Genomic DNA, 12,286 nt, shown 5'->3' with positions numbered 1-12,286 from the left:
AGCTTGAGGCAGGTGTTTCCGGGGAAGAGATCTTTATTACGGATCCTACGCTGAGGGGAAGACGGGCAGAGCAGGTGCAGGTGGAGCACACAGGCGTCGGCACCCTGTCAGCGCACTCAGGGCTCATCCTGAAGTGCCTGTGGGGACTTGTCAGGCTCCCGTGGGGCTTGTGGGCAGCACCCTGCGGGGCGTCACGAGAGGTCAGCGCGTCCCGGTACACAGTTCCTCTGCTCAGCATGTCTGTCCTTCCTCCCAGCCCAGAGCCGACCAGTGTGAGGTGCCACACTGAGGGCTGCAGCCAGCCACTTCCCTTTTATAGTCCCTTCACCGCCAGCTGTCGGTTGTTTTCTCTGGGGAGTTTGGAGATCGGTATCACTCATCAGTGGCCCATGTACACTGAGCCATGGACTTTGCTTTTGAAGCCTGCTGCAGATGTAAAATTAAGAGATCAGTAACACATTCCTCATAGGTCAGGAATTCCAAGTTGAACTTTGACTTTTGAACGACCTTTGAAGAATATTCTGTTCCCTGACTAAGACAACCAAGAGTTCCATCTCCAGCTCTGCAGAGTCCTCTGCATTTTCCCTACAGAAGACCACTTTCTGTTGTGTGAGTCTTAAGGTCACATGACTTGACTAGACCTTCCCCCAGGAAACTGTTGGCAGCTCGCATTCATGTAGAGGAAGAGGAGGAAGAAGAGCTGGCAGGCCCTCGGCATTGGGTTCTGGGGGTGGCAGCACCCAGCTGTGTGGTCCTCAAGTGCCGCCACACACTCTTGGTGCTCCGCTAGCCAGCATGATTAGCGGTCTAACCTAGCAGAGCTGCCTTCCTGATCCTAATGGAGTCTGAGATGCTAAGCATAGGTTGGCGGGCTTTGGAAACGTGCAGCCTCATGTCCCCAATAGTTAAAGCTATTTGGACTAGCTGAGATATGAGCACTGTATGTAGCTATAGTGGCCCGCATAGAGGCAGAGCCTTCTGCCTGCTCAAGACCTGCTCTGTGTTGGTGGCCCCAGTGCAGATTCTGCATTAGCCATATGCATGTACCACCACACACACACACACACACACACACACACACACACACACACACACACGGTTCTCCTTTGAAATCCCTGAGAGTAACTGCACTGTGTGACTATTGGATCTGCCAGCACACCTCCTGTGCTACCAAAGACCATTTCACTCACTGTCACTATCTCTTGTCATAAGATATAGTATCTTTAACAGAGGACGGACGCTCTTGATTGGCTGTCATTCAAACCTGTATTGTCTCTTGTTAAGATCACCGTTTTCTCTCTTTAAAGTAAAAAGTGTATATCAGGTTGCCATGATGAGTAATTTGATGTTGAAAAACATATTACAAAAAAGGGGGAAAAAAGCCAAACCAACAGCCATGGAGGCGCCTGCCAGCGTGGCCTTTTGTCTCTCCTTCCTAACAGTAAGGACTCCTCTCCCACTCTGGCTTCCAAAGTGGACCAGTTGGAAGGTATGCTGAAGATGCTTCGAGAGGATCTGAAGAAGGTAAATGTTCTTGGAACAGATTGCCCAGCTGTGGGAGAGAAGGACCCTTAGCTGGGGGAGCTAGGGACGCCGGGGAGACACACGTGAATGCTTCCCCGAACGGTGGGTGTAGGGGCAGCATAGACGTGGGTTCCGTTGACACACATGGCGTGAGAGGCCGTCGTCGTCGTCCTATGTGCAGAAAATTTGGTCCTTTTGTGGAAAGCCTTAAGCTTCATCCAGTCCTCTCTGGGACCTGTCCTGGGCTTCCAGCCCTTGTGGCGAATGTCGGTGGCACAGGCTCCCATGTAGTTCTTGCTGTTTGAATCTTCAGGCCAGGACAGCTGAAAATTGTGTTTCTTGACTGGCTTTGGCTTTATCAGTCACTAGGGTTCTAAAGCTCAGAGTGGCTGTAAAGTACACACTAATGCAATTGTGTGTGGAGCTAACCCTGCAGTGCTGAGCTTTCCGGGAGCCCCTGGGCTTGGACCTGGCCTGTGCGTGGGCGTTCAGTAGGCTGGGTGGTGGGAAGGGGCGGCCTAAAGGGAGTCAAAGCTGCTTCTCCTGAGAGCTGGGTGGGCTGGTGGGCACCCCTGGGTCACGTGTGTTTGGCTTTTCCTTCAGGAAAAGGAAGACAAGGCCCACCTCCAGGCAGAGGTTCAGCACCTGCGTGAAGACAACCTGCGGCTGCAGGAGGAATCCCAGAATGCCTCGGACAAGCTGAAGAAGTTCACAGAGTGGGTCTTCAACACCATAGACATGAGCTAGGGCGGCTGAGGGGAGAGGCGGGCCGGGCTGCCCCCTGCGGCCACCCGAGAGCACCCGTTCTCGCCTTGGAAAGCATTCTCAGAGTCCTCAGCTTCCCACCCCGCCCCTGTCGGACAGTGCACAACACAGCGGTTGCAGATCAACAGTCATAATCTGCCTTTTATAGAAAAGGAAAACAAAAAAAATTAAATAAAAATTTTAAAAAAGGAAAATAAAAGTTTAACTGCTAAAATGTGAATGTCTTTATTTTTTGCACAATATCTTTATCTGTGATGTATTTACAGAGAAACTGGGCCCAGACCCTCGTGCCCCAGCCCTCAGCCCTGCTTCCATCAGCTCGCTGATCTATTTCAGGTACCCCATGCTGCCCCTGCTCCCGACACATGTCTTGGTTCCTAGATAATAAAAGGTTTTTGGTTTTTTTTTTAAACTGTGTTTGGGACTGGGGAGGGGAGTTTCCTCGCCCCCTTCCCTAAAATGCCTGTGAGAGGGACTTTAAAGAAAGGCCCGCCGCCCGGTCTGTGAGGGCCTTCGCCCTCTGCACCTGTCTGCTGGAGAGCAGCAGGGCCAATGGCACTCTCCCTTCTGATTCTGTATCTGGTCCTCCTTTCCCCAGAAGAACAGCCCCCAGGGCACTCCTGAGAGCAAGGGCTCTTTGTTTGGCTCAAGTGAACCCCACTAAATTAGAATCGACCTCTTCCACCTTCCTGGCTCCTAACATTAATTGGCTTCTGAATTTTCCCAAATGAAAACCTGTATGCATTTTAAACACCTCATAAGTCGAAAGTCTCTCTCTCTCTCTCTCTCTCTCTATATATATATATATATATATATATAGTTTCTGTTTGAGATTTTTAAAGATGTAGCAAACTTTTTTTTAAGCTTGTTCAAAATGACTAACTGATAAAACTTTCTCGCCAAAGCAAGACTTCACCAGTGTTTGTAATCAGGAAACGCTAACATCAAATGTTGAACCGTGAGTCTAATCCCTGCTTGTTTGGAGCCATACCTGTAACGAAATGGCCTTTTGGAACCTGCATGTCGCAGTGTGGAGCATTTTCTGCATCCTTTTGAGGCCAGCCAAAGGGCTCTGCTGCAGAAATCGCTCCCGTGCTCTTTCTCCTGTCTAGCAATGCAGGCTGCGTCGGGCCCCTCACCCTCACTGCTGTAGAGCCCAGAGACACGGGGCTGGCCATTATCGACTGGCTATGCGCCGGAAGTTCCCACTGTGAAGTGGACCTAATGTGCCCTGAATTCCACCACTGGAAGACAGTATCCCAGTATCCCCTTATGACACAAACACATGCACGCCAGACCGTTATACTTTCACAAATGATTATGATTTCTCTGTGGGTTTTTTCCCCCTGTTAACATTTCTACTGTGGAATAGCAGGATTGGGAGGGCTCTGGAAAGATTACAGTTGACTGTCTCTCTGTCGTATGTAAAGGGGATTGTACATTGCCTGATGTCTCTGTAAATGAGAAATAACTGCTAACACCGGAGCATCCTGAAGTCTTGCTTATCTTTCTGAGTTTCCTTTTCATTTGGTTTTCCCTTTCCTTTGGGGACTTGGGGCAAGCTATTTATTAGAGTTTTGCAACGGAGTTCTTGTTTGAAGCCTCTAAAGACTACTTGTAAAATTAAAACAATAAAATTCATTTTAAATGCTCTTTTAAAATGGGTTGGTATTATTCCTCTGGGTGTTTTTACTTGAGAGACCACCCAGGAATTCCCTGGCCCTTGCTTCCTGAGTTTCTCTTCAAGCTCCATTAACTCTAAAGATGCTGGAATTTCTGTCCTTTCTGGGAGTTTAGCAAGCTTCTTTGCTCCCTGTTCACAGGTCCACAGAGAATCCCCACCCTTCCCCTCTGCGCATGGTTCTTTTCCAGAGCATTGTGTAATCAGTGCGTTTTCCATCACAACACCGTCATTCTCTGAGACCACGTTTTTTTTTTTTTTTTTTTTTAAAGCTGACTCCATTCTTCAATCCTCATTGTCAGATGTGTGCTCAGGGAATACAAATGCCTGTTAATATCAGACTGTACAAAATATAATTAGAAAAGTTACCCACTGGAGAAAATTGGTGCATCCTAGAGTCAAACAAAATCCGTCGCTCTGCCGTGCCTCTCCAGTGGCGGAGCTAATTTGAGAGCTGACAGTTTCTTCTGGTTGACTCAACAATTTCTACAAATTCCAGAATTGGAAACCTAGCATAATCAGAGTGGATACCACCGGACACTCCGACTGGCAAGCTGAAGGACCTGCTCCAGCACAGCTTGGGGTGTGGGGAGGCTTGAGCCTCAGGCTCCGAACAGCTTTTGCCTCACGTACGCAAAGCCCTGTGTTTCATCTTAAGCACTGCCCAGGGTAGTTTCGAGCACACTCAGGACGTGGAGGCCGAGGGATCAGAAGTTCAAGGTCAGTCTGGGATATTTAAGACTGGCATAAACAGAATAATAGAAACAGCTCGGCTTTGTGCCTTGCTGCTGTACTTAGGGGCCATTGGGCTTCTTCGATGGAAGAAATCTAGATAGGCCAGTTGGCTGGCCTCCAGACCTGTTGCGGGTGATGAGTGGGTGGGATTTCTCCATAGATGAGGATGAAGATGACAGTTCAGGAACAGGTGGTTGGCGGCATAGCCAGCCCTCAAGGCTCAAGCAGGAGGAGTAGATGTTTACAAACTGCAAGCTCAGCAGTGAGACCCTACAAGAGCATAAACAGTCCAAGGATGAAAGAAACAAGCCCATCTAACAAGCGCCTCGCTTTCCACTAAATGTAAGGGATTCGGGTCTTGGTAGGAGGTTACTGGGTCTGAACGGTTCTGCTCAGGGTGAAGAAGCCGTTTTAGATGCAAGATGGCACATCCCGGTAGAGGAACACAACCAGCAAATACCTGGGAACTGCAGCCAGAAGCTGCGTAATTAAAAGACAAGCGTTGCCACAGAACTCTTGGGGTACTTGCCCATAAACTCATTCTTCCTTCACTAATGGCTTGTCCAGGAGGAATCCTCCTGCTTTAATAAGAAGGTCACTTGGCTTAGACTGAGGCCCAAATCGCATCTCTTAAGAGAGCATGGACAGTCTCCGGGAAGTTACCTAAGTGCTGCTGAGCATCAGATGGAAACAGCCTCATTGCAAGGATCATGTGCCAGACTGTGGTCCTGTTGTTTTCCAGGAGGGAATCCTCACCTGTCAATAGCCTGGTACAATGGAAGAGCGTGCCAGGTGCTCTAATTCTCTGGGTCTGAGTACAGCGGTATCTCGCCTGGAGCTTGCCCCCTCATCACCTGGACGGTTGGTTAAAGTCACTTGGCAGCTTCCCAGGGGCAAGCAGGTTTAACAGCTGTGGCATGGATACATAATACTAAAATGTCCAGCAGGTTCCCAGGCCATTTTAGAAGAAACAGACATTAGATGCAGACACTTGTCTATGGCTTTTCTGGCCACATAGCACCTTACAAGGAGAAACTGCTTTAAACTATAGCTAGTGTTCGTGTGTTTGTTTGATTTTTAAGTCCCTCTTTCCCCCTTTTTACTATTATTTGGAGTTTACCTAGAATTTTCTACCACTTGACTCTTTGAAAGTCTGGTGCTCCCTAGCTGCAATGGAATTTCTTCACTACTTAATTACACGGAGGCCAGTTGCTAAATTAGCAAGGGTCATGACCCTGATGGCCTTGTGGGGGTGACAGTTCGGATGGTAGTGTCACTAAGAAAAACGGGACCCAGGGTGGCAGTTGAGCTTCTGAGCCAGGACCTCGGCAGATGGCTACAGGGAGGTATAGAAACTGAGTGAGTGGGTTCCAGGCAGGGAGCATGGAATTCAGGTAGGCCTCTTCTGACGTCATCCTGCTCTAATTACCCGGATCTCCAAGAGCACAGTTTCCCAGCGAGTTCCACAGCTGCCCTCGTACCTGGTCGACGTGTAGAAAGCTTTGCCCAAATGTTCACTCTGTACAACAGCCCGTTTCCTCTGCCTCTGGCCAGGGAGAAGACAGAGGAAGGGGTGGTTTATCCTCTGTATCCGCTACACAAAGTTTAGCTCAAAGACTTTACTCAGATGGTAATCATTGCCCACAGCCCTGGTCCTTTGTGGCTCTTCTCTGCATTGTCCTTCCCGGACCCGTCGGAGTATGCCCTTCCGGACCTACATCCTTTCACTTCAGACATTATCCATCTTGTCTTTGTGTGTCTGCATCAGCTCCCACCTTGCCCTTCTCTCGTTACCCTTCTCGTCCTGCCCTTTCCCACACTGCCCTCCAGCCCTGTGGACGCGCACCGCTCAGGTCTCCTTCCATCGCTTCCTCTCCGTGAGCATGTCTGCCCCTTCATTGCCTCTGCCGGCCTTCACGGCCCTGCCGCTAACTCACGGCCCAGCGCACCCTTCAGTGTGGACTCCTTGTGGCCCATGTTCAACCCCGGTGACCCCCACCCCCAAAGCTCTGGGCATCTGTAGATAAGCGTGCCCACGCATCCTCCCGGTGCGTCTGTGTTTCCTCCTCCTTACCAACGACTGTGTGTTAGCATATCCAGGCTCCCTAGTGCACACCTCCAGCCATGACTCTTCTAGGCATTTCCTAATTTAACGTCAGAGAAGGGAATTCCGCAGCGACTATCCCAATAAAATCAGACTCCCTTTGCAAACCTAAGTAGCTCAGGAGGGATGTGCCATAAGGACTCCCAGCTCATCACACACACATCCAAGGGCCCTTGCTGGCAAGAATAGATTTGACTCCATATTCCCTTGGATCTCACTAACCCAAGGAAGTTATTTCCTGTCCCAGGCCACCACAGGAAGCACAGGTGTGCACCTCTCCAGGCCTGAGCTCCTGGGAGTGAAGCCCTCTGAAAAAACACACATAAGAAGGAGGTTGTATTGCAGTTCAAATAGCAAACTAGACTCCACCAATAGTTGCCGAGAGGTGGTCACTTGCCTTCCTGAAGAGGTAGGATGGATTTGTAACTGACCTGGTAATTTTTTAAAGCGCTTACAAGTACTCGAAGTAAGAAGCTTAACCATTGCTTTGCAATCTCAGGCTACACACACGCTTACCTAATTATTTTTGCTGGTGCAAAGATAAACCCAGCGTTAGGCACATTTCATAATGAGGCTATGCCTAGGACGCATGTGCGGTAAACGAGACGACAGCAGCAGTAGGAGCTTGGCTGTTCGGACAGGCACTGAGGCTGGACTGTTTGGGGAAGGAGAGGGCGTGGGCGTAGGCTCTTTGCTCACTGCAGCGGCTGATGGGTTACAGCGTGAACGAGATCCCAGCCTTGATCTCTGGATAAAGGTACAGCCGCTAGATTTTTATTTCCAAGGTCAATAGATTTGGGGTGGTCTCTGAGCTTGGGGTCAGGGGTCAGCCTTGAAGCTAGCTGACAAACATATCATTTCCTGTCCTATCTTTACTAGGCCCTCTCTCTCTTAAATCTTAGAATCATGAGGCAGAATTCGGACTGGAAAGGATCCAATCCCCCAGGTCTGCCCCGTCTGATTTTATTACCTTTTGACTGTCCTGCCCACCTGTGTTGACATATGACCACAACTGCTTGAGGCTGCACATTATACCTGCTGACTTCTTGTGTGTGTGCCCATGTCTACGTACACGAATGTGAAGGCTTTTGGTTTTTGAGACAGGGTTTCTCTGGGTAGCCGTGGCTGTCCTGGACTCACTTTGTAGACCAGGCGGGCCTCGAACTCACAGAGCTCTCCACCTGCCTCTGCTGCCCCGAGTGCTGCGATAATAGGCGTGCACCACCTCGCCCGTCCAATAAGCACATTTTACTTGGACCCTGGGGCTCGAATTCCACTGAGCCATTTTCACAGCCCCTAATTTATTTATTTTCAAGTCCTTTTGATTTAGGGAAAAATCACTTCCCTTTAATTTTGGCAAGTCCGTCACTTCACGTTATGCCCACAAAGCCAATGTTTTTTTCCCAGGTGACGGTCCTTGAAACACTGGAAAATAGCAGTTCTTCCAAATCTTTTTTTTTCTCTTCCAAATCTTATTTATTCACCAGAACAAAAAAAAAAAAAAAAAAATCTCAAAATTTCCCAACTCTTGCTGCAGCGTTGTGGTTTCTGAGTTCTCCCTCATCAGAAAACAGCCCTGTGAAACATATCTGAGAATATCTCTAGATAGCAGAGGATGGGGGGTGGCCTCTTGTGGGAGGTGGTTTAAAGTGCCGCCATGCTCTCTCTCATGCAGATGTCTCTCGTGTGCGTTTGTTTTCAGAGAAAGACCTTCCTGTCCAGTTTCAGGACAGGCCTAGAGGTCACAGAGGCTTGGTTCTTATTGGAAATAATAGGGTGGTGGCTGGCTTCGGGAGGCTCCCCCACCTAGCCACGGTTCAGAAAAGAGTTCTGTTAGGAGAGAGGGAGGGCCTTGCCATGGGGTGGGGGGGAGGGACTGGGGTGGAATCAGAGAAAACATGATGGGGCCTTAGGAAGGAGAGGCTTCCCCTTAAAACCCTGGGAGCTCCAGTCGGAGGGATAGCTTAAAGGAGAAAGCTGCCATGGACAAGATGGTGGGGGAGGCCCAGAGGAAGAGTCCAGAAAGATCATGCAAATGAAGACAAATATCTGACTTTCAGGTCCTCTCTGGGAATGGCCAGAAGTTCTATACCACGTGATTTAGTTTGACATGGCACAGCCTACATGTCAAAAGAGCGCAGAAGAGCTGGGTGCTGGGAGGGGCCACACAATGGAGGCTGTGAAGAGGTGAGCGCCTCAGGAGGGCTGTGGCCTGGTTTCTCCACGCACTGGGACCTAGTTGCTTAAAGTGATCATTGTCTTAAGGAGGCAGACCCTTGCCCTAACAGTCTGACTTCAGAGTGCAGAGACATGTAGGCTGTTTTGTTCTTGCTTGTGGTCTCCAGGCTCGGATTCAGTATTAACAGACCCAAGCTGGAGCCAGAGGGCTCCACTTTAACCAGCAACCCCAGACTTCAGGCCTCGGGTGGCTCCCGAGCCCCTGTTCGGGGAAGGCTGCCCTGAGTTTACCAGCTTATGGCCAGTGCCAGTGAGCACACGTCTTAGGTTTACTGTTGCTGTGATGAAACACCACGACCAGAGTGACTTGGGGAAGAAAGGGTTCGTTTGGCTTACACTTCCACATCACTGTTCATCACTAACGGAAGTCAGGGCAGGAACTCAAACAGGAACCTGGAGGTAGGAGCAGAGGCCATGGAGGGGTGCTGCTCCTCCTGCCTTGCTCAGCCTGCTTTCTTACCAAACCAAGGACCACCAGCCCAGGGATGGCACCCCCACAATGGGCTGCTCACCCCCATCAATCACTGCTTAGGAAAATGCCCTACACAGCCCAATCTGATGGAGGCGTTTTCTCAACTGAGCCTCCCTCCCCTCACATGAATCTAGTTTGTGTCAGGTTGACATGAAACCACTGTAAGGGGTGGCAGTGAAGTGTGACTGGGCGTGAGGTACCTGTGTGATTGGCCGTCACATCATGAGGTAGGGGCCTCTCCTGGGCGTTCATTTGCTCAGCGCCTGGTGATTCTCAGCCACACCTAAATTATGCCCAGCATTCCTTTATCTAAACCGAGACACTTTGCCTGGCGGAAGCCAATAGAAACCTTTGTTTTAAAACCAACTATAAATAATGTGCACGATATTCCATCCTTAGAACAAACTACAGCAATGTTAATTTTATTCTTGGATTGAATCGCATCTCGTCATCCACGGAACTGCGACATCCTGCTACCGGCTCCACATTGTCAGCGAACAGGTGGGAGCCACGGTTTCAACGTGGGTCCCAGTTCTCAGCAATTTTAAATACAAAGAAGAGGGTTTCCAGTTTCTACTTCTCAGCCCATCTGTCAGAACGCCATGCCCGAGGTCCGTGCAGTCAGCTTGCTAAAGCAACAGACTGAGAAACATAACAAACCCAGCTCTCAAGCATAAACCCCAGCACGAGCCTGGAGGCTCTCACCTGCCTGCCAAGCGGGAGCAGAGGGGCAACTAGGGAGCCAGTGCCCCCGTGGGGATCCTTCCTCCAGCCAGAGGTGCAGGTACCTAGGACCTTGTAATCTACTTCATAATTAATCACTTAAAAAAAAACAAACCTTGATTTTATTGACCATTTTGCAGGTCAGGGGTTTGGGCAGGGCTCAGCTGGGTGATTCCTCCACTTCTTGTGGGCTCACCTAGGGTCTGCCAGTCACTGGCATGTGACCAGGCAGGTTCGGAGAGGTCAAGATGGCATCCATACCATCCCTCCCACGTTTGTACAAGTCTGGGGCTCAGCTGTCCCTCCTCGCGCTGCACAGTCTTGCCGCTCTTCCACGGGCTCTTTCTAGCAGGTTAGCTGGGCTTTTTACACAGCGCCCAGCCATCCTGCCGGCTAGGTGGAAAGTGCTAGTGTTTTTGACAAGTAGGTGAAGAATGGTCAGGTTGTCGTTTTTCCTACACCTTGTCTAACAAAGGGGAAACAGAAGGCATCCCTTAGAAGAGATCTGTCGTCTCTCCTCAGGTCCCCACTCAGGCCAGCTTCTTTCTCTCGGTGACTAAACCCTCCATCGGGGTCAGAATGCCAGAACTTTCAGCTGGACCTATAAGAAGCACCGGCAAACACTAATTGCACTGGAGGGCCCTTACTCCCATCCTTATGCTGTCATTGGGGACAAGGCGAGGCCTTTTAGGGCTTCAAGACTGGACAGTGGGGCTTGAGCCTACCTCTTCCCATGGAGGTCAGTGGTCTATAGCTCATCAAATAATGAAGAGCCATCTCCTGACTCCTCCCCTGCCTGGTCCCCATCAGAAGAGACTGACAGGGGGTAAGGCCATTGGCATTCACCCAGAGTCTCCTCTGCAGCTAAGGCCGGGAATGTCAATGGCTTCCTATTACGGCAAACCCGAAGAAGATCTCACGAGTGGTCAGATTTGCCAAGGCCAGGGACCAGCAAAGCCAGCTGTCAATACTTTCCCCTCATCTGTAAAAATTCGAAGTTTGCTAGAACTTGGAGAAGCCTTCTACGCTGCTTGGCTTTTGTCATCCTGACACAAACTGGAGTCTCCCGGATGTGCTGGCTCATCTTGTATCAGCTTGACACCAGCTGAAAGGTTTGTCAAGGAGGGAGCCTCAGCTGAGAAAAATGCCTTAATAAAGATCCGGCTGGAAGGCATTTTCTTAATTAGTGGTTGATGGGGCAGAGCCCAGCCCTCTGTGGGCAGTGCGACTCCTGGACAGGTGGGCCTGGATTATATAAGAAAGCAAAAGGAGCAAGCCATGGGAAGCAGCGATTCCCCGTGACCCAGCTTCAGTTCCGGCCTTGACTTCCTGCCGTGGCAGCCCTCGATGATGGACTGTGCTGTGGCGTGTAAGCCAAACAAACCCTTTCCTCTCCACGTGGCTTTTGGTCTGTTTTTTTTTTTTTTTAATTTATTTTAATTTATTTGTTTTTATCACAGCAACAGAGAGCCCGAATTAGGATACTTTATGACCTCTATGAGGCCACCCAAGGGCTAGCAGGAGGGCAAGCGCCTGGAGCGCCCTGAGGAGGAAGGTGGCACCGGAAAGTCACGCTCCTGAACTCCTCTGCAGTACCAATGGCAGCCACACTTAAATTGCCAAGGAAGTGAGGCACCAGAATTCAAGTTTGCAGAGGTGGGGCGCCCTCTGCCTGTAGCCTGGTGTGTATGATGTCTGTGTGTGTGTGTGTGTGTGTGTGTGTGTGTGTGTGTGTGTGTGTGTGTGTGTGGTGTGTGCATGCACACACATTCAATATGGGAGATCTCTCGTTCCAACCACCTGGAGCTCCCCTGAGCGAACACCCTGTACCAGCTGTGCCCAAATCCTTAGCTAGCCAGACCATAAGCCTGGTTGTAAGAAGCTACCAGAAGTAGACTAGAGAGAAACCTCAGCTAGGCCAAAAGACAGTGAGATCTCTGGTGGTCTTGGTGAGTGTCCCCTGTTGTCACTGTGTCCCTCCCAGAAGCACGTTGTTCAGAGGCATGGGGCAGCGGCTTCCTGCGTGAGTATCAACTTCTTCTGT

At 50.1% G+C, this 12,286-nt stretch overlaps 1 protein-coding gene across 3 annotated transcripts in view; it reads left to right on the top strand.

Annotated features, from left to right (window-relative positions):
- Window positions 1-2,503, top strand: part of Sipa1l1 (signal induced proliferation associated 1 like 1) — a 288,319-nt gene extending 285,816 nt beyond the window's left edge. For all 3 annotated transcript variants that reach the window (XM_055593255.1, XM_055593253.1, XM_055593254.1), the window contains 2 exons: window positions 1,443-1,524; window positions 2,128-2,503. In XM_055593255.1, the coding sequence (XP_055449230.1) occupies window positions 1,443-1,524; window positions 2,128-2,271 (226 nt within the window). In that variant the 3' untranslated portion in view covers window positions 2,272-2,503. The remainder of the gene's footprint in view (window positions 1-1,442; window positions 1,525-2,127) is intronic.
- The last annotated feature ends 9,783 nt before the right edge of the window (window positions 2,504-12,286 follow it).

Source organism: Psammomys obesus, unplaced genomic scaffold, assembly GCF_907164565.1.
Source record: "Psammomys obesus unplaced genomic scaffold, mPsaObe1.curated_primary_1811, whole genome shotgun sequence".
Lineage (NCBI taxonomy): Eukaryota > Metazoa > Chordata > Mammalia > Rodentia > Muridae > Psammomys > Psammomys obesus.
Note: the sequence above shows the minus strand (reverse complement) of the source record. Positions and strands in the feature narration are given on the sequence as shown.